The 19,068-nt window shown below is 40.0% G+C and overlaps 1 protein-coding gene across 1 annotated transcript in view; it reads left to right on the forward strand.

The window, feature by feature from the left end:
- Positions 1-19,068, forward strand: part of LOC134531094 (multidrug resistance-associated protein 1-like) — a 195,567-nt gene that overhangs the window by 93,974 nt on the left and 82,525 nt on the right. The window contains exons 17-20 of the mRNA XM_063366632.1: positions 1,952-2,135; positions 3,549-3,711; positions 5,946-6,060; positions 7,721-7,946. Of these exons, the coding sequence (XP_063222702.1) occupies positions 1,952-2,135; positions 3,549-3,711; positions 5,946-6,060; positions 7,721-7,946 (688 nt within the window). The remainder of the gene's footprint in view (positions 1-1,951; positions 2,136-3,548; positions 3,712-5,945; positions 6,061-7,720; positions 7,947-19,068) is intronic.

The following is a 19,068-nucleotide window of genomic DNA, read 5'->3' on the forward strand; positions in this document are numbered from 1 at the left end:
TCGGCTCCAGCGCCTGGCGCTTGTCCCAGTTCCGGCTATTATATACTACTATAGTATACTAATGAAAAAATCACCATTAAAGTTGATCTCTTGATGTGTAGCGCAAGTTTGAAAATGTTATATAATATTAAAATACATAACTTCTCTAGATCAAAACTACCTCAGTTGATTCTTTGCTGTCTAGGATGAGTTTAGATATATGTAACCATAATGATAAATACAAAACACAAAACTTATGTGCTCGGGTAGGCATTAGTCACTGACCAAATATCTACAATTGTTTCCAGCCCATTTCAAAATATACCATAAGACTTATACCCACAGAGAGATACATTCTTAGCAAGATAAACATGGAATTATAAAAGCTTTTGACCCAAATTCATTTACTCAAATTATTCTGGCAGCACCAACTACTCTGGTTATTATATCAATATTTCCTTAATCAAATTATTTTGAACTAAATACATATGCAAAAGTTAATCTAATTTATTGGCATGATTTTTATTACAGCTAAACAATTATCACAACTACTTTTTTATTTGGCTTTACAAGCCTTCGAAAAGAAAATTTCACCATGATGAATACTTTCACTAAATTAAACTCTAACTATAGCTCGTAAGTCCAGAAGTTAGAAACAACTATTAACATTAGGTTACTATCACAGTACGCTCATCTGGTCTGGCGCATTTACACTGAACAGCGTACAGTACTCCCAATTCCCAAGATACCAAACTTTCAGCCGAAACACCAATTCTATCTTACTTAATTTTTAGTCATGCAGGTAAAAAATAAAACTCTGATACCACGCACAACAGTTTTAATAAAAAAAAGCCATAACTTACAGTTGATTTGCTGAAAAAGCAGACACAGGAAAATAAATAAGAAGAAAACCAATTTCTCGTAACCGATGTCGGCTGACTCTGCAGTCCACCCGGTAACCACCACCTAGCAACCGAACAATGGCGCAGACGTTTGGACGAAAGGGCAAGAGACTTGTACCATGTTTACTTTTGCCGTCGTGTGGATATATTTGCAGTGATGAGACTTGTGTATAAATAATATGTGCCTTCTACACATACAAAAGCACAACGTGTTTTTAATTTTCAACCAAATACATTTCGTAGATGCCTCTGCGACTCAAAAACTTCTTTGGTCTAAATGGGCCGGGTAACCACTTGTACTGTCACTCGAAAAAACCTCCAAGCTATTCAATATGAGATAAATACAGAACACTAGAAAACAATTAATATAACGAAGAATGATGTTAACGCTGAGAGTTAATCATGTGAACTATCTCGCAAATTTTGCTTTACTCCAGGCTTAAACAACCATGCAGAAAAATTCTGCACGCTTCAAAGTTTGATGGCACAGCACATGACACAGACCGAAACCCGAAACCAACGACGAGTCTCTCCGCAGCAAATGTTCACAACTGCCTTCTTCACACAACTCTCCGAACAGCCGGCGAGCGCAGCACTCCTCGCGCGACTACCTCGCCCATCTGCTGGCGTGCCCAGTCGTACCAACTCCAGAGACACACGACCAAGCTGACAGCTAACACACAGCTGATACTAAGAGCCACGCGCACACGCTACTAGAGGCGCCCTACACCAGACATGCAATCAACAGCAACAACTTTACCACGACTCACGCCCCAATAGTGATGCGGCAAAAATCACGTCCCAGCATGTACAAGTGTTTGACCACAGTGCATGCATTATTTCACGCACACTGTGTGAAGCCAATTTTTGTACAGCCGATGGTTCGCACCATGTTTGCTGGACAATCCAAACATTTGGTGAAGTGTTGTGTTGGTAGTTTGGAAACCATTTGAATGTGTTTTATTTTAATAACTTAAATTATAATCTAATAATTTTTTTTAGCTATTATCAGACAAGTGATGGCGAAGATGTGGTAGGAAGTGACTGCGACTGATGCCACGTCCTGACAGACGCGGGTGCTGGTGACGCACGGCATCACCTTCCTGCCGAGCGTGGACCTAGTGGTGGTGCTGAAGGCGGGCGAGGTGTCGGAGACGGGCACCTACCAGCAGCTCGTGCAGAGCCGAGGGGCCTTCTCCGAGTTCCTGGACCAGCACCTGCAGGATATCGTGGCCAGCGACGCGCCCGAAGAGAGTAAGGCTTGTGCCTGCCTCGGTCTGCCTGCGGTCCAGCACAGCAGTCCGTTAACAAAGTCCTGTTGTAAAGCTTATCAAAGCAAAGAGAGGACTACATCTTAAACAGGATAATTTTTTAACAGCAATCACATGACATATACCTTATTTTAATTGATTACATTTATATTTAATTTATGACATAACGTATTTCATCCTTTTTTATTTATATCAGTTATTTATTATGATTGATTATTTCGTGGTAATATTTTGGAACTGTCTTTTGTTTTCTATTAGTCATCATTTAAGATAACTATCAATAAATTCTTCCGAAGCATAATTTTTAGGTACTTAATTGATTTATGTGCTTTGATAAAAATCTGTATGTGACTACTTAGTTTTTTTAAACTGATTCTGTGGAAAAATGTATAATTCTAAAATTCATTAATTATTTTAGTATCTTATAAAAGATTAATATCATTACATGAAATTTTATATAAATTAAACTGTTACCTTCTCTAATTAAATTAATACTAAGAATGTAAAATAATGGTTATTACATAGAGGAAAATGTTTTAAGCAGGAACGTACAATGTTATTACTTACATTTCTAACGTAAAAGAAATAAAAGGATTTTTATTGGAAACTAACGTTTGCTTAAATGTTTACAGTGTATTATTATGTAAGATATTTTCTCGATTTATCTTCACCCCAATATTTTATAAAATTATATGGCCCCAAAAAAAACTCTTTAATTTGCTTTTGAAAATTTATTAGCACATTAAATCAAGGCAAACTCACTCGTTACGTTACTTAAACATTTGTTGGAACTATATGTTGGCTTTACCCTTAACCTGAGTGAAAACTGAAAACTCCAGCACTCGTCCAAGAGTCGCGTCTACGACGCAGGCTACAAAAAAAAAAAAGATGTTTTCAAAAATTTATTTTCATTAAAATTCTACATCAAATTAAATTAATTTTTCTGGTAAAAGGTGCCGGTAAAATAAGCGTAAAAATTAAAAGGCAAACTAAAGAGCCGAGATGTTAAATTCTAAAGGAGAGTGTAATGAGTAGAGACCTGCAAAATTCGCGGTTTCGATGGCCTTCAGGATAGACTGCACATACCCCTGTACACTCGGAAAAATAACGCAAGTTAATTGGCTGCCGACTTGTAAGTCGTCTCAGCTGGTTTGTCTGTCATTCGATACTTCTTTGGTTGAGGGTTTATAACTGGTTGAGATTCGTCCAGATGAACAGTAAGCCAATAGCAAAATTATCTAAGAGGTATATGTGTTTGAATTCTAGCCTATCACCGAATGAATCCGCGAATTTTTCAGGTCTCTAGTAATGAGGAACTCTAAAAAGACAGTTGGCATTGTGCATGTCTAGTTGTGTTGTACTGCCCCAGCGGGAGTGACTGTGTCGGCGCCCGCAGGTCTGGAGGAGGTGAAGCGGCAGCTGGAGAGCACGCTGGGCAAGGAGGAGGCCGAGCGCAAGCTGAACAGAGCCATCTCGCAGGTGTCGGAGACCCGCAGCCTGGTCGGCTCCACGGGCGGCACGGCGACCCCGTTCGCTTCGAGGAGCGGGTCTGTGCGCAGGTTGGTGCTACCTGCTTGGCTTCCCACACTTGGGCGATCACGTGACGGTAGCAACATAACATTCGCGGGTGTAGCGTCACCAAGGTGTGCAAGTATTCGAGAGAGCAAATATGCAGCTGTGCTATAGTTCAAACATGTCGTCAAGTGCTCCACTCCTGATAGTTACCCCACTTTCGTTACGTTTTGACGACGTCGTCGCCTTGACTTGCCATTACGGTAGGGTGACCAAATCATAAACTTGAGAAAACGGGACACATCCAAGGAGGGTTTGGGGGCGATACCCTCCAGCTAAAGGGGGGTCCAAGGGGCCTCCATGGAGACGTAATCATTGAAACATGCTATTTTATGCTAAGTTGAGACCTATAAATCTTTTTCAATTTAACTATGAATATGTAATTTAATTTAAATTGTGAGGCGTATAGTAAATAAAAACAAAAAATTTGCAGTGAATACTTATTTATTATAAGTATGACTTTCTTCAAAACATAATTAAACAAGATAACTAAAATTGTTAGTCAAAGTTATGTCAAAAATCTTTAGGATTTCAATTGGGGATATTTTTCTTTCGTTCCAGCCAATTTTAAAACCTCTTTCTTTTCCAATATAAAGTTGTAAAAACTATAACAGTCCATTTTTTAAATTGTAGAGTACCTGCAAGATTGCAGAAAGGGTATCCCCTCCCATCTTGTTCCTTTCATCCGTCCATTGAATGTTCATAAGCGAAAAGATTCTTTCAGTATTACCATTATGGGCAGGGATCGCAAACACATACTGTCGAGGAGAGGGGAAGACGGCCCGAGGAGAGGCGCGACAAAAATCTATCATCAACCCAACGTAAATACGGGACATTTAGGCGTCCCAGGAGACTTTTTCGGGACCCCGTGTACGATTGTTAAAGAACGGGACAATCCCGTTTTTACGGGACGTTTGGTCACCCTACATTACGGGCGTAAGGAAGTTTCACTTCAATAAAAGATGCAATCGCCCTGAAAAATGCGTGTACATGAGTAATACTGAATTAAACTACATCTCACCAACGTGTAATATGCATTAAGCTTTTTTAAGGCAACAATCAGCCAAACAAATAGCCCATCACGCTACATGCACAACAAATATCAACATGCAAGCACGTTGACGTGGAAAGTAATAACCCTTTACCTTCTAACCATATTGGCTTTGTGTTCCCACTTAAATATTTCCACCCAAGGGCATATCCAGCTCAACGGAATGGGAGGGAAACGATTTTGAAATTCAAACTTACTCGTGGGAGGGAAGGGTTCATCGTGCCTCACAATAATAAACATTAACAAAAAAAAGAACATAATTTATTTAACACAAATTTCAGGTACCAAAAGAAAAACACAATTTTGCCAATTCTTAAAAGGGGTATCCTGACAATTTTTTGTCTACTCTGAATTTATCCTAATTTCCATCCAACGTTCGCAAGAAATCAGTTCAGATGCAAACGGCTGTTGGTACAAGGGAACTTATTTTCTTCGCACTTCTACATTAGCTCATTATCGATATTGCAGGCAGTGCTCATACATAAAATATAGCATACAAATACTCTCCATTCTAAGCGTTGTAGTGTTAGTACTAATACTGTTCATTTACAGGGTTTTAAACACTATGTGTCTGAATTTGACCGTCAAATTTTGGCTTCAGGTTCAACTCGAAAAAATAAGTTGAAAACATTCATACGACATATATTCTAAAGTACTTCCATATATATGGTGGTATATATTCTTTGAAGTTGTGGCTGAAAAAAAAAAATTTATTGTAAATAATGGATTAATTATTTAACGTGAAGCACTGAGTGTCGAGATAAGGTTTGATTCAATGAATTTCTACCACCAACGCAAATTTTGTTGCCGTATGAAAATTATTTGATTGAAACAATCAGCCACAAGGCCTCGCCACACCGAGATGCTCCGTGTCGCCATACAAGTGCAAGTGAAACGAACACGGTGGCAAACAACAGTGCAGTTGCATCGCTCTCTCCCTGTGAGTGGTCGCGGGCGTAGGACCCTGCAGCAGCTGGTGGTTGTGCGCCTGTGTGAGGGGAGAGGGCTGAGGGGCGGCTGGACCCAGTAGCGGATCCAGAGGGGGGGAGGGGTAAGGGACTCAAGCCCCCTCCAAAAGCATCTGGGTCCACTATTGTTTTAGTGTTTGCCTTGATAAAGTCAAGCCCCTCCCAAACCAAAACCCTGGATCCGCCATGGCTGTACCCACAGCAGGCGGTCGGGCGGCGGCTCCGTGCGGCGGCGGCGGAACAGTCCGGGGGCGGGCAAGCAGCCGGCCGTCAGCGGACAGAAGCTCATCGAGGCCGAGAGGGTCGAGCAGGGCACCGTGAGTACCCACCACTCGGCCAAACATTGCACAGATGCTACCTGCACAAATATTTGCCATGAAACATTTTCCGTACACGTGTAGTCATAACAATAATTAGGTTTTGTTGTTAATTTGTAACAAATAATTGGTTTCACCGCTGCATAGATATACTGCAAGACCTTTATGACAATACCATGAAGTCACGGTAGTTAAACTACCTCTCTTTCTCTCTCACTCACACACCTTCTCGCCCTCCTCATCCACGGGCCGGGACACTTCCTTTTTCACCAAGTGAGTATAGAGAGTGTTACGAAGCACAGTTTTTAGTTTAGCTTTAAGGTGACAGCGCCGTTAAAAGTGACAGCGGTGCTCATGCACTCGCGTCCAGCCGAGTGTTTGAGGTCCGACCCTTGAATCATGTCGCACACGGGCACGGTCTGTTGGCGGTCGCGGCCACCGAGGTACTGCACATATCGCCCATATGTGCGTTGCAGATCACTGGTGTCTTCCTCTGCTGCTAGCGGGGACAGACTGCGAGTCCGGTGAATTAAGGCATGTCAGGTTGGTAGGCCAATGTTTCTTTCCCCCTGGACGAATATACATGAATGTTTGATGAAACCCCAAGATTTAAACCAGTTTAAAAGTTCAATTTGACATTGCAGTGATAGTGTAAAAATAACTTCCCTTATACGATGCATACATTGCTGCCAAACAGTTATAACTTTATTGTAAAATTTTCAATTTATAGTTTACAGACGATATTTATTTTTTTAATGGTTTATTATTTAAAGGTTCGTCTTTATGTACACGCCTACGGATTTTTATCCAGTTACATTAAACATTTCAATAATTTTTATAGTTAATTTGGTATATCTGGCTGACATCGCGTCTACGTGAATGCGCACAAGACGCCAGTCAACTCGCAGTATGATCTCGTCCAGTGAACACACAGCATGCGAGCTGTGTCTGCGAATACGCACGCGTGTTTTAGTGTCACGACATTGGCACCTTGTTTGCAGTTTTTAAGAGCTCTTGTAAAGTGTAAGGATTGTGTACTGTTATATTGAAACCAATGAAACCATTCAACAAACATGCTTAGTTTTGTTTTGTTTTTTTGTTTACTATGGCTTTATATTTCAGCTTATTTACCATGGTGACCTATTGGAGCTCCACCACCCTAGCATATAGTGTGTATGCATTTTTCTTACTCGTCAAATAATTTTGGTTTTAGCATTTGATACTTTCCATGCATTTGAAGGAAACCTTAGGTGTAGCATGCTCGATAAGTGTGATCATACCTGCCACCTTTTGTTGCCCAACACAAACACTCAGTCACTTCCGGCTGCAGATTACTTTACTGGCGACTGCAGAATGCGCTACGGCCACTGCTGGAGCAGTATTTGAGGCAATGGACAGGAGATCGAAGACCAATGGAGGAAATGGTGCCTTAAAGCTCTACTGCAAACAGTGTATGGCAATTGACCGCTTTATTTGCCAGTAGACTGTCAAAAACACGTATCGTGGTAAACGCAATGGCAGTACTTTGTTATGGTTATAAAATATCAGTTCAAAAGCAAAGTGTTGTAGATATTTTGAGGCTGGTAAATTGATTTACAACTATTCGAAATGCATATTTACATTTGGTTTTTAATAAAGACGTATCGTTTTCTGGCGCCAGGTGAAGGCAGCCGTGTTCACGTACTACGTGAAGGCCATGGGCCTGGCGCTGGCCCTGCAGACGGCCGCCTACTTCGCCGCCATGCAGGTGTTCCAGTCGGGCGAGAATGTGTGGCTGTCCGTGTGGTCGGAGAACCAGCTGGGAGTCGTGGACGAGACCACTGGCGTGACCAGCAACCCGCAGGACATGTACCTCGGCGTCTACGGCGGCATGGGGCTGGGCCAAGGTGGGTCGGCTGCCGCACTCTGTCTGCCTGCCTGACAGCCTTGTCCAGCTGTGCTGTAGTAGCGTGCCACATTCACTTGTCCAGTGCATTCGGTTCACGTAAATTATTCATAGAGGGCAGCACGGTAGATATTCAGGTATCATTGATTGAGAGTTTCAAAAAAAGAAAAAAATTTATTATAATGTGTATTAATTAAATTTCGATACATTTCTTTGAATATCCACCTAGAGATAATATACAGTATGTCCAAAAAAAATGGCCCAGTAAAAAAATTTAAAGGTATCAACTGTAAATTTTTATGCAGAGTGTTGGTTCATAGTTACAATTATAGATTAACTCTAACAGTTTTAGACAAGCGCATGTGAGAATACTAATTTGCCGTTTTCTCACTTGCAGCATGAAAGAATGGCTCTTTTCCTAATTAGTAGAGGGTGAACCGGTAAACTTTATTTGGCAACAGGAAGGATCCCCTCCCAATTGGAATATCTTTGCACGAGAGTAGTTGCACGTCGAAGTCCCTGACCGTTGGATTGGTCGCAATGGCTTTATAAACGATCGTGTCTACGTTCCGCCGCTACCTAATTATTTGCCAGAGTTGAGACACAGAATTGAAGAGGCTGTTGCTTCCATTACTCCAGATGTGTTAACCAAAGTGCGGGAAGAAATAGATTTTAGGCTGTATGTGTGTCGTATAACTAAATGTGCACACATTGAACATTTGTAAGAAAAACTGAATTAACATTCAGTTTGATGTATGATTTGTTGTAAATAGTCTAAACTAAAATTTTATAATATACTAATGTAAGTGAGAAATTCTTTTAAGGACATTCTTTTATGGATATTCTGAATATTCTGTTATTTCAATGTCTAAACACATATTTATTATTTTTATTTACATTTTCAGGTAAGGGCTTTTTTTTTTAGTTTTTAAGTATATGAATGGTACACAATGATAAAAAAGGTAAGAATTAAAGGTTTGTTCGGAGATTATTTTTTTTTGCCTGATTTTACCTTTTGTTTGTAATCATCACACTTCTCATTGGCGAATATTGTACATGACATCATATGCAGATAGTGGTGTCTGTCTTGCCTGCCTTCAAAAGTTCAAGTTCGCAAGCTCTCGTCAGAGAGATCTGTTCCACGCGACTGCACCGTCAGCAATTGACGTCATAGGTAACGGGAACCAATCAAATGCATCCATAACCGCATCTGCACATAAACTCTGAGAGATAGACAGACGCGACGGCGCGCATGTGACAGGTCGTAGTTGAGTCCAGCGTGACCTTCAAGGTGAACCCACATACTTTCAATAAGGCCATACTTGCTTCGTATTTGACAATAGCAAAACGTACACACCAACACTGCTCTATGAAGGGGCCACGTTGGAGAAACGGGCCGACCTCTGTAACGTCGTTGGAGGCAGATTGGTTTTCAGTACAAATGTCTCTGGGTTTGAGTCCTGGTTAAGCTATAGTTTTGAATTTGTATTTATCTTACTATAAGAGTAGTATATAATAGGGGCGACTGGCACAGGCTTCAGGCTGTGGTGCCTGTGGTGCCGACCGCCATCTTGGATTGTGACGTCACGGCGGCCATCTTGGATGGTTGTGACCTTGACCTTTGACCTTGACCTTGAATTTGATCCTCAAAAATCGCCAAAATCCGCCAAAATTGGGCAAAAATTTCCCAAAATTCCTCAAAATTCGCCAAAATTTCCATTTCTGTGGAAAAAAGTTCCACCAAAAATTCGCAAAAAATTCCTCAATGCGAAAATCAGGATTTCGAAAATCCTCAAAAGTCGTTTTGCCCTAGAAAGAACCCTAATTCCTAAAACTGGCTTAAAACTCCTAAGAGATAGCCGCTTATAAGCCATTTCTAGGAATAAGGATACCATGACCGCCATCTTGGATTATGTCGTCACCGATGCATTTTTCGTTACGGCCGCCATCTTTAACTTTTTTATTTATTATCCGATTTTAATAAAATATTTTTTAAAAATTATAAAAAAAAATTAAATAATAAAATTTTAATAAAACATTTATAAAAACAAACATTAACGACACGGAGTTCGGAGTCCTCGGTTCGAACCCGGTGAGGGCAAAAAAAATTAAAAATGGCGACAGGCTCCTTCCTTAATGGTGGCTGCAGGCAGACTGACTCCCACCACTTTTCTTAAAGCAGATATATCGTCACCTAGTATGACGTCATGTCCGCCATCTTGTCTTCGTTGCTGGAGACCACCATCTTGTTTTCGTCGGCGAGAGTGCGCTGACGCCATGTTAGTTTAGTTCTTATCCGCTAGAGTGCAGTAATCATTTATTACTAAGGTGCCCGCCATCTTGAAATTTGGACGCCATATTGAAAATCCGTAATTATTTAGCTAGAAATTCGGGAAAAATTTCTAAATTCGTTAAATAAATCACTCATTAATTTACATATTGATTCGATCCGCTCCTGTCCTTGGTTCGATACCCGATCAATGCAATAATGTTTAATTTTATGTAAAAAATAATAATTTCAATAAACCATGTTCAACATTCGTAAAGAGACTCTAAATCCTCTACGACCACCATCCTATCAGACATCAAGACCACCATATTGGAAATGCGTAATTTTAATGCTAGAGATCCGGGAAAAAGTTCAGAAATCATTAAATAAATTTCCGATCAATAAACTGATTAATTAGATCGACTAAGGTCCTTGGTACGATCCCAGGCCGATACAAAACAACTTTAATATTTTAAAAAAGCACCACTAAAGTGTAAGGTTCGAGGAATTAAACACCGCAAGTTCTTTTACAAACATAATATTTATTACATAATTTCTATTCTACTACAGGATCACTTACGAAAGCCAGCAATCTTATAATCATTTAGTTCCGCAGCGGTGTGAAATGATTAATTCTTAGCTCCAATCGGTTTATACTAGACAGAGTCCAGCCAGAACCTTTACAGACATAGTCCACCTCTTCTTGACAGAGTTTCTGGATACCGTTTTTAACAGTTTGCTTCACATCGTTAGAACTGTTAATTACTACTGCCGATGTCTTGAATGCACACTTCTTCACTTTGTCATCGAACGGATATGGCTTTCCATATATACAGTCCAACCACAAGTTATATTTCAAAGGTCCGTTTGTTGCTACATCATCAGTAAGCTGATTGATTATCTTCTGTCTGATATCGTCAAGAAAATTACAAATGTCCTTCGACTCACCGAACGTATTTAGATAATAGTAGTCTTTCAAAGTTCCACGAAATGCAGACTGCGCCAAGTAGAAGCCATTATCGTTCACTTGTAATGCTCCGAACACAGTCTTAGGTTTAGTTCCATGTTCAGACGTCATAACAATCGGTTGCTGGGCATCTGTTTTTTTGGTTGTACGCTTTCGTGTATCCAATCTAAAGCGAGGAGCCGAAATGTCGGCAGGTAGTTCAGCAGTAGGAGCACAGACTCCACCTTTACATTTTTTCGCATGATGTCGCAAACTGTCAATTCGAGTAAACCATTTAAGGCACTCATCACATCGAAACTTCATGCGAGAAGGATTCTTCGTGCATTTGCTCCGCTCATGTCTTCGTGCATCATGGGAAAATGCGAACGACGTATCACAGTAGCTGCAAGGATACCGTGGTGATGAAGACGATCCTTTCAGACCCGATCCAGATACAGACGTTGCAACAGTAGTACCATTTCCAGGCATTCTCTTATGCACATCGATGCATCGTTGTTGCGCCGAAACCTTTACTTTCTGCCGCACAGCAGGACCTTTGCATGCCTTCATGTGCGTTTTCATATTATCTTTTCTGGCAAACTGCTTATGACATTTCTCACAAACAAACATTTTACGATATAGGTTCTTGGCACATTCGCTCCTCTCGTGTCGCCGGGCATTGCTGTTGTTTGAGAAAATCTTGTCGCAGTAACAGCACCGATGTTCGCTAGTTGTCAAATCAGCATCCATTGAAGTCTCCATCGAGGTCGTATCGTCGATCGTCGTGGTTTCCTGCACATCCAGCTCAGTAGTCATTAAGCTATCTTCTGCTGGTGGTATCACATCTGTTGAAATCTCCTCCAATGTCGACGTCGTCGTCGTTGCCAACAGGATCTGCTCCACCATTGTCGTCGCTGACGTCAAGGTTCCCGTAGACGATGGTACAACGTCCATCGAGTTCGGCGTTAAAGTCGGTAAAGATGCCATCGAGTTCTCAAGAACATGTAATTACACGACTTATGCACCAGATGAAATAATCTAGGTGATCCTTACATCGTCGACGACAGTAACAAACTGAGCGACCTGCTGTCTAGGACTCGCTTATATACATGCACCGGATGGAATAATACGCAAGTCAAATCAAGAACCATTTACTATAATACTAGAGTCAAAACAACATTAAAAATAGAAGGACCATCAACGAAAAGGCAGCACATTTGGAAGCACCGACAACGAAAAGGCAGCACATTTGGAAGCACCGACTACGAAAAGGCAGCACATTTGGAAGCACCGACTACGAAAAGGCAGCACATTTGGAAGCACCGACTACGAAAAGGCAGCACATTTGGAAGCACCGACAACGAAAAGGCAGCACATTTGGAAGCACCGACTAGGAAAAGGCAGCACATTTGGAAGCACCGACAACGAAAAGGCAGCACATTTGGAAGCACCGACAACGAAAAAAAAAAAAGGCAAAATGGAAGCACAAGTTACGAGATCTATGTCTTAGTTAGAAATCAGAATACAAGAAATAAAAACATTAAATTCTTATAATTTAAATTATTTATTTTAATGCTTTACACTATACAAATGCAAGTAAAACAAGCCATTATTGTATGTAGCCAGCATTCCTCAGTTCCTTGAGTATGAAGGATATTTCTTTGATGCACGAATAGTTTCCTGCACAAAGCGAACCATGTAGAAGTCTTAGCCGGTCAACCAATATGTTTGGATCTTTCCATGATGTGTAATCATTCTCTTCTACCACCATCTTCCTTGCACCTTTATAATTATTATGATCTCTGGTGTCTTCCGTTTTACCACCAACCGCAGGGTAACTTTCATGTTTGAGACGGTGATCATCACAAGCTTGATCAGATTTATTTAATATATCACGTCGTTTCCATCGTTTCGTTCTCAGGACACCACCACATTCTTCAATCTTAGCAGCTTTAGGTGCTTTATCATAGTCTATGTCTTTGTAAACAGCCTCAGAGTCACTGTAACAATCACCGTAGAAGGAATCGTCTTCACCCAATTTACCGTAATAATTCGATGTTGATGATGTTGAAGTGTCTTCATCGTCTTCATGCTTCCTTTTTAGGAGTCCATCATTTTTACAAAGTAGGAAAGATCTACTTGAATTCGGCTGGAATATATTCTCACTTTTCACGTTAAGGATTCTTCCATTGTTTTCATTCTTCCGTAAATCATCAACCTCCTTCAATTTAAGTTCGTTGTCGAGATCGGAAGAGCCAAGAAAATTATTGGCGTAATGCAGATCACTCTTCCTTAGGCTAGTAGATTCATCGTTGTCCTCTAGCCTGTACGCAGGCTTGGCGCTACAAGTTCTGCCATGTCTTTTTAGGCTCTCTCTCCGCGTAAACGACTTGTTACATCTAACACAACATTATCATATTGCGCAGTGGATTTTTAACACACAGTCATTCTTCTCGTGTTGTCTTTTATTCTTTCTCAAGATAAACTCTTTACTGCAAGACATACACCTATGTTCTTTCGATACAGCGTCAGATCCCAAATCGGAATTCATATTAGTTACTGAGACTAACGTCAGATACCAATTGAGTGTTTTAAATTAGATCCAATACTTAAATAGAAATATATTCATATTTCATCAGCGAGAATTAATATATCTCATGCAAAAGTACTTTATGCATGTAGTTCTGCTTTTCAACAACAGATGTCGCCACATGTTGCTTGCAGGTAAATAATATTTAGTTCTTTTATGCGGGATGCGGGATGCTCACTAACGATCGCAAAAGAAGGATGGCTTCGCTAGACTCCAAGGAAAAGGAAGTTCGTCTTGCATGTTGGTGCTCCACAGATGTCTCATGGCGTAATATTAATTTGACTGAGTAATGATATTTTTAAATTCCACCTGATAAAAATATTGCAAGTTTTGATTTAGTAGCAGAAATTATCGAATTAAATGTAACTCCAAATAAAATGACATGTCTCATTAGTCAAAAAAAAAAAAATCCATGCAGACAGCAGTTTCTCAGAATAGTCAGAAACACTTAAAGAAACCACAGGAATTATTGCAAGAACACGGGAAAAACCATCAAAATACTGACAAGAATAATAAGGAGCACACGGGAAAAACCATCAAAATACTGACAAGAATAATCAGGAGCACACGGAGAAAACCATCATAATATTAACAAGAATAATCAGGAGCACACGGAGAAAACCATCATAATATTGACCAGAGTAATCAGAAGTACTCGGAGAAAACCACCACATGTTTTCTTTGATATCATAAAATTACAGAAAAAAATATTTAAAAATAAAAATAAATTAATAAAAAAAATGCATAAACAGTTTCTGCTAGCTTGTAAACTTATCATTGTTTAGCAAAGATAGAGTTCTTGTACAAGCCAGAAATTTATGTATTTTTTTTATTAATTTATTTTTATTTTTAAATATTTTTTCCTGTAATTTTATGATATCAAAGAAAACATGTGGTGGTTTTCTCCGAGTACTTCTGATTAATCTGGTCAATATTATGATGGTTTTCTCCGTGTGCTCCTGATTATTCTTGTTAATATTATGATGGTTTTCTCCGTGTGCTCCTGATTATTCTTGTCAGTATTTTGATGGTTTTTCCCGTGTGCTCCTGATTATTCTTGTCAGTATTTTGATGGTTTTTCCCGTGTTCTTGCAATCATTCCTGTGGTTTCTTCAAGTGTTTCTGACTATTCTGAGAAACCGCTGTCTGCATGGATTTTTTTTTTTTTTGACTAATGAGACATGTCATTTTATTTGGAGTTACATTTAATTCGATAATTTCTGCTACTAAATCAAAACTTGCAATATATTTATCAGGTGGAATTAAAAAATATCATTACTCAGTCAAATTAATATTACGCCATGAGACATCTGTGGAGCACCAACATGCAAGACGAACTTCCTTTTCCTTGGAGTCTAGCGAAGCCATCCTTCTTTTGCGATCGTTAGTGAGCATCCCGCATCCCGCATAAAAGAACTAAATATTATTTACCTGCAAGCAACATGTGGCGACATCTGTTGTTGAAAAGCAGAACTACATTCATAAAGTACTTTTGCATGAGATATATTAATTCTCGCTGATGAAATATGAAAATATTTCTATTTAAGTATTGGATGTAATTTAAAACACTCAATTGGTATCTGACGTTAGTCTCAGTAACTAATATAAATTCCGATTTGGGATCTGACGCTGTATCGAAAGAACATTCGTGTAAGTTTTGCAGTAAAGAGTTTATCTTGAGAAAGAATAAAAGACAACACGAGAAGAATGACTGTGTTAAAAATCCATTGCGCAATATGATAAGTTGTGTTAGATGTAGCAAGTCGTTTACGCGGAGAGAGAGCCTAAAAAGACATGGCAGAACTTGTAGCGCCAAGCCTGCGTACAGGCTAGAGGACAACGATGAATCTACTAGCCTAAGGAAGAGTGATCTGCATTACGCCAATAATTTTCTTGGCTCTTCCGATCTCGACAACGAACTTAAATTGAAGGAGGTTGATGATTTACGGAAGAATGAAGACAATGGAAGAATCCTTAACGTGAAAAGTGAGAATATATTCCAGCCGAATTCAAGTAGATCTTTCCTACTTTGTAAAAATGATGGACTCCTAAAAAGGAAGCATGAAGACGATGAAGACACTTCAACATCATCAACATCGAATTATTACGGTAAATTGGGTGAAGACGATACCTTCTACGGTGATTGTTACAGTGACTCTGAGGCTGTTTACAAAGACATAGACTATGATGAAGCACCTAAAGCTGCCAAGATTGAAAAATGTGGCGGTGTCCTGAGACCGAAACGATGGAAACGACGTGATATAATAAATAAATCTTATCAAGCTTGTGATGATCACCGTCTCAAACATGAAAGTTACCCTGCGGTTGGTGGTAAAACGGAAGACACCAGAGATCATAATAATTATAAAGGTACAAGGAAGATGGTGGTAGAAGAGAATGATTACACATCATGGAAAGATCCAAACATATTGGTTGACCGGCTAAGACTTCTACATGGTTCGCTTTGTGCAGGAAACTATTCGTGCATCAAAGAAATATCCTTCATACTCAAGGAACTGAGGAATGCTGGCTACATACAATAATGGCTTGTTTTACTTGCATTTGTATAGTGTAAAGCAATAAAATAAATAATTTAAATTATAAGAATTTAATGTTTTTATTTCTTGTATTCTGATTTCTAACTAAGACATAGATCTCGTAACTTGTGCTTCCTTTTTGCCTTTTTTTTTTTTTGTTGATGGAGCTTCCAAATGTGCTGCCTTTTCGTTGTCGGTGCTTCCAAATGTGCTGCCTTTTCGTTGTCGGTGCTTCCAAATGTGCTGCCTTTTCGTTGTCGGTGCTTCCAAATGTGCTGCCTTTTCGTTGTCGGTGCTTCCAAATGTGCTGCCTTTTCGTAGTCGGTGCTTCCAAATGTGCTGCCTTTTCGTTGTCGGTGCTTCCAAATGTGCTGCCTTTTCGTAGTCGGTGCTTCCAAATGTGCTGCCTTTTCGTAGTCGGTGCTTCCAAATGTGCTGCCTTTTCGTAGTCGGTTCTTCCAAATGTGCTGCCTTTTCGTTGTCGGTGCTTCCAAATGTGCTGCCTTTTCGTTGATGGTCCTTCTATTTTTAATGTTGTTTTGACTCTAGTATTATAGTAAATGGTTCTTGATTTGACTTGCGTATTATTCCATCTGGTGCATGAATATAAGCGAGTCCTAGACAGCAGGTCGCTCAGTTTGTTACTGTCGTCGACGGTGTAAGGATCACCTAGATTATTTCATCTGGTGCATAAGTCGTGTAATTACATGTTCTTGAGAACTCGATGGCATCTTTACCGACTTTAACGCCGAACTCGATGGACGTTGTACCATCGTCTACGGGAACCTTGACGTCAGCGACGACAATGGTGGAGCAGATCCCGTTGGCAACGACGACGACGTCGACATTGGAGGAGATTTCAACAGATGTGATACCACCAGCAGAAGATAGCTTAATGACTACTGAGCTGGATGTGCAGGAAACCACGACGATCGACGATACGACCTCGATGGAGACTTCAATGGATGCTGATTTGACAACTAGCGAACATCGGTGCTGTTACTGCGACAAGATTTTCTCAAACAACAGCAATGCCCGGCGACACGAGAGGAGCGAATGTGCCAAGAACCTATATCGTAAAATGTTTGTTTGTGAGAAATGTCATAAGCAGTTTGCCAGAAAATATAATATGAAAACGCACATGAAGGCATGCAAAGGTCCTGCTGTGCGGAAGAAAGTAAAGGTTTCGGCGCAACAACGATGCATCGATGTGCATAAGAGAATGCCTGGAAATGGTACTACTGTTGCAACGTCTGTATCTGGATCGGGTCTGAAAGGATCGTCTTCATCACCACGGTATCCTTGCAGCTACTGTGATACGTCGTTCGCATTTTCCCATGATGCACGAAGACATGAGCGGAGCAAATGCACGAAGAATCCTTCTCGCATGAAGTTTCGATGTGATGAGTGCCTTAAATGGTTTACTCGAATTGACAGTTTGCGACATCATGCGAAAAAATGTAAAGGTGGAGTCTTTGCTCCTACTGCTGAACTACCTGCCGACATTTCGGCTCCTCGCTTTAGATTGGAGACACGAAAGCGTACAACCAAAAAAACAGATGCCCAGCAACCGATTGTTATGACGTCTGAACATGGAACTAAACCTAAGACTGTGTTCGGAGCATTACAAGTTAACGATAATGGCTTCTACTTGGCGCAGTCTGCATTTCGTGGAACTTTGAAAGACTACTATTATCTAAATACGTTCGGTGAGTCGAAGGACATTTGTAATTTTCTTGACGATATCAGACAGAAGATAATCAATCAGCTTACTGATGATGTAGCAACAAACGGACCTTTGAAATATAACTTGTGGTTGGACTGTATATATGGAAAGCCATATCCGTTCGATGACAAAGTGAAGAATTGTGCATTCAAGACATCGGCTGCAGTAATTTACAGTTCTAACGATGTGAAGCAAACTGTTAAAAACGGTATCCAGAAACTCTGTCAAGAAGAGGTGGACTATGTCTGTAAAGGTTCTGGCTGGACTCTGTCTAGTATAAACCGATTGGAGCTAAGAATTAATCATTTCACACCGCTGCGGAACTAAATGATTATAAGATTGCTGGCTTTCGTAAGTGATCCTGTATTAGAATAGAAATTATGTAATAAATATTATGTTTGTAAAAGAACTTGCGGTGTTTAATTCCTCGAACCTTACACTTTAGTGGTGCTTTTTTAAAATATTAAAGTTGTTTTGTATCGGCCTGGGATCGTACCAAGGACCTTAGTCGATCTAATTAATCAGTTTATTGATCGGAAATTTATTTAATGATTTCTGAACTTTTTCCCGGATCTCTAGCATTAAAATTACGCATTTCCAATATGGTGGTCTTGATGTCTGATAGGATGGTGGTCGTAGAGGATTTAGAGTCTCTTTACGAATGTTGAACATGGTTTATTGAAATTATTATTTTTTACATAAAATTAAACATTATTGCATCGATCGGGTATCGAACCAAGGACAGGAGCGGATCGAATCAATATGTAAATAATGAGTGATTTTTTAACGAATTTAGACATTTTTCCCGAATTTCTAGCTAAATAATTATGGATTTTCAATATGGCGTCCAAATTTCAAGATGGCGGGCACCTTAGTAATAAATGATTACTGCACTCTAGCGGATAAGAACTAAACTAACATGGCGTCAGCGCACTCTCGCCGACGAAAACAAGATGGTGGTCTCCAGCAACGAAGACAAGATGGCGGACATGACGTCATACTAGGTGACGATATATCTGCTTTAAGAAAAGTGGTGGGAGTCAGTCTGCCTGCAG

Source organism: Bacillus rossius, chromosome 3 (genome assembly GCF_032445375.1).
Source record: "Bacillus rossius redtenbacheri isolate Brsri chromosome 3, Brsri_v3, whole genome shotgun sequence".
Taxonomy (NCBI): Eukaryota; Metazoa; Arthropoda; class Insecta; order Phasmatodea; family Bacillidae; genus Bacillus; species Bacillus rossius.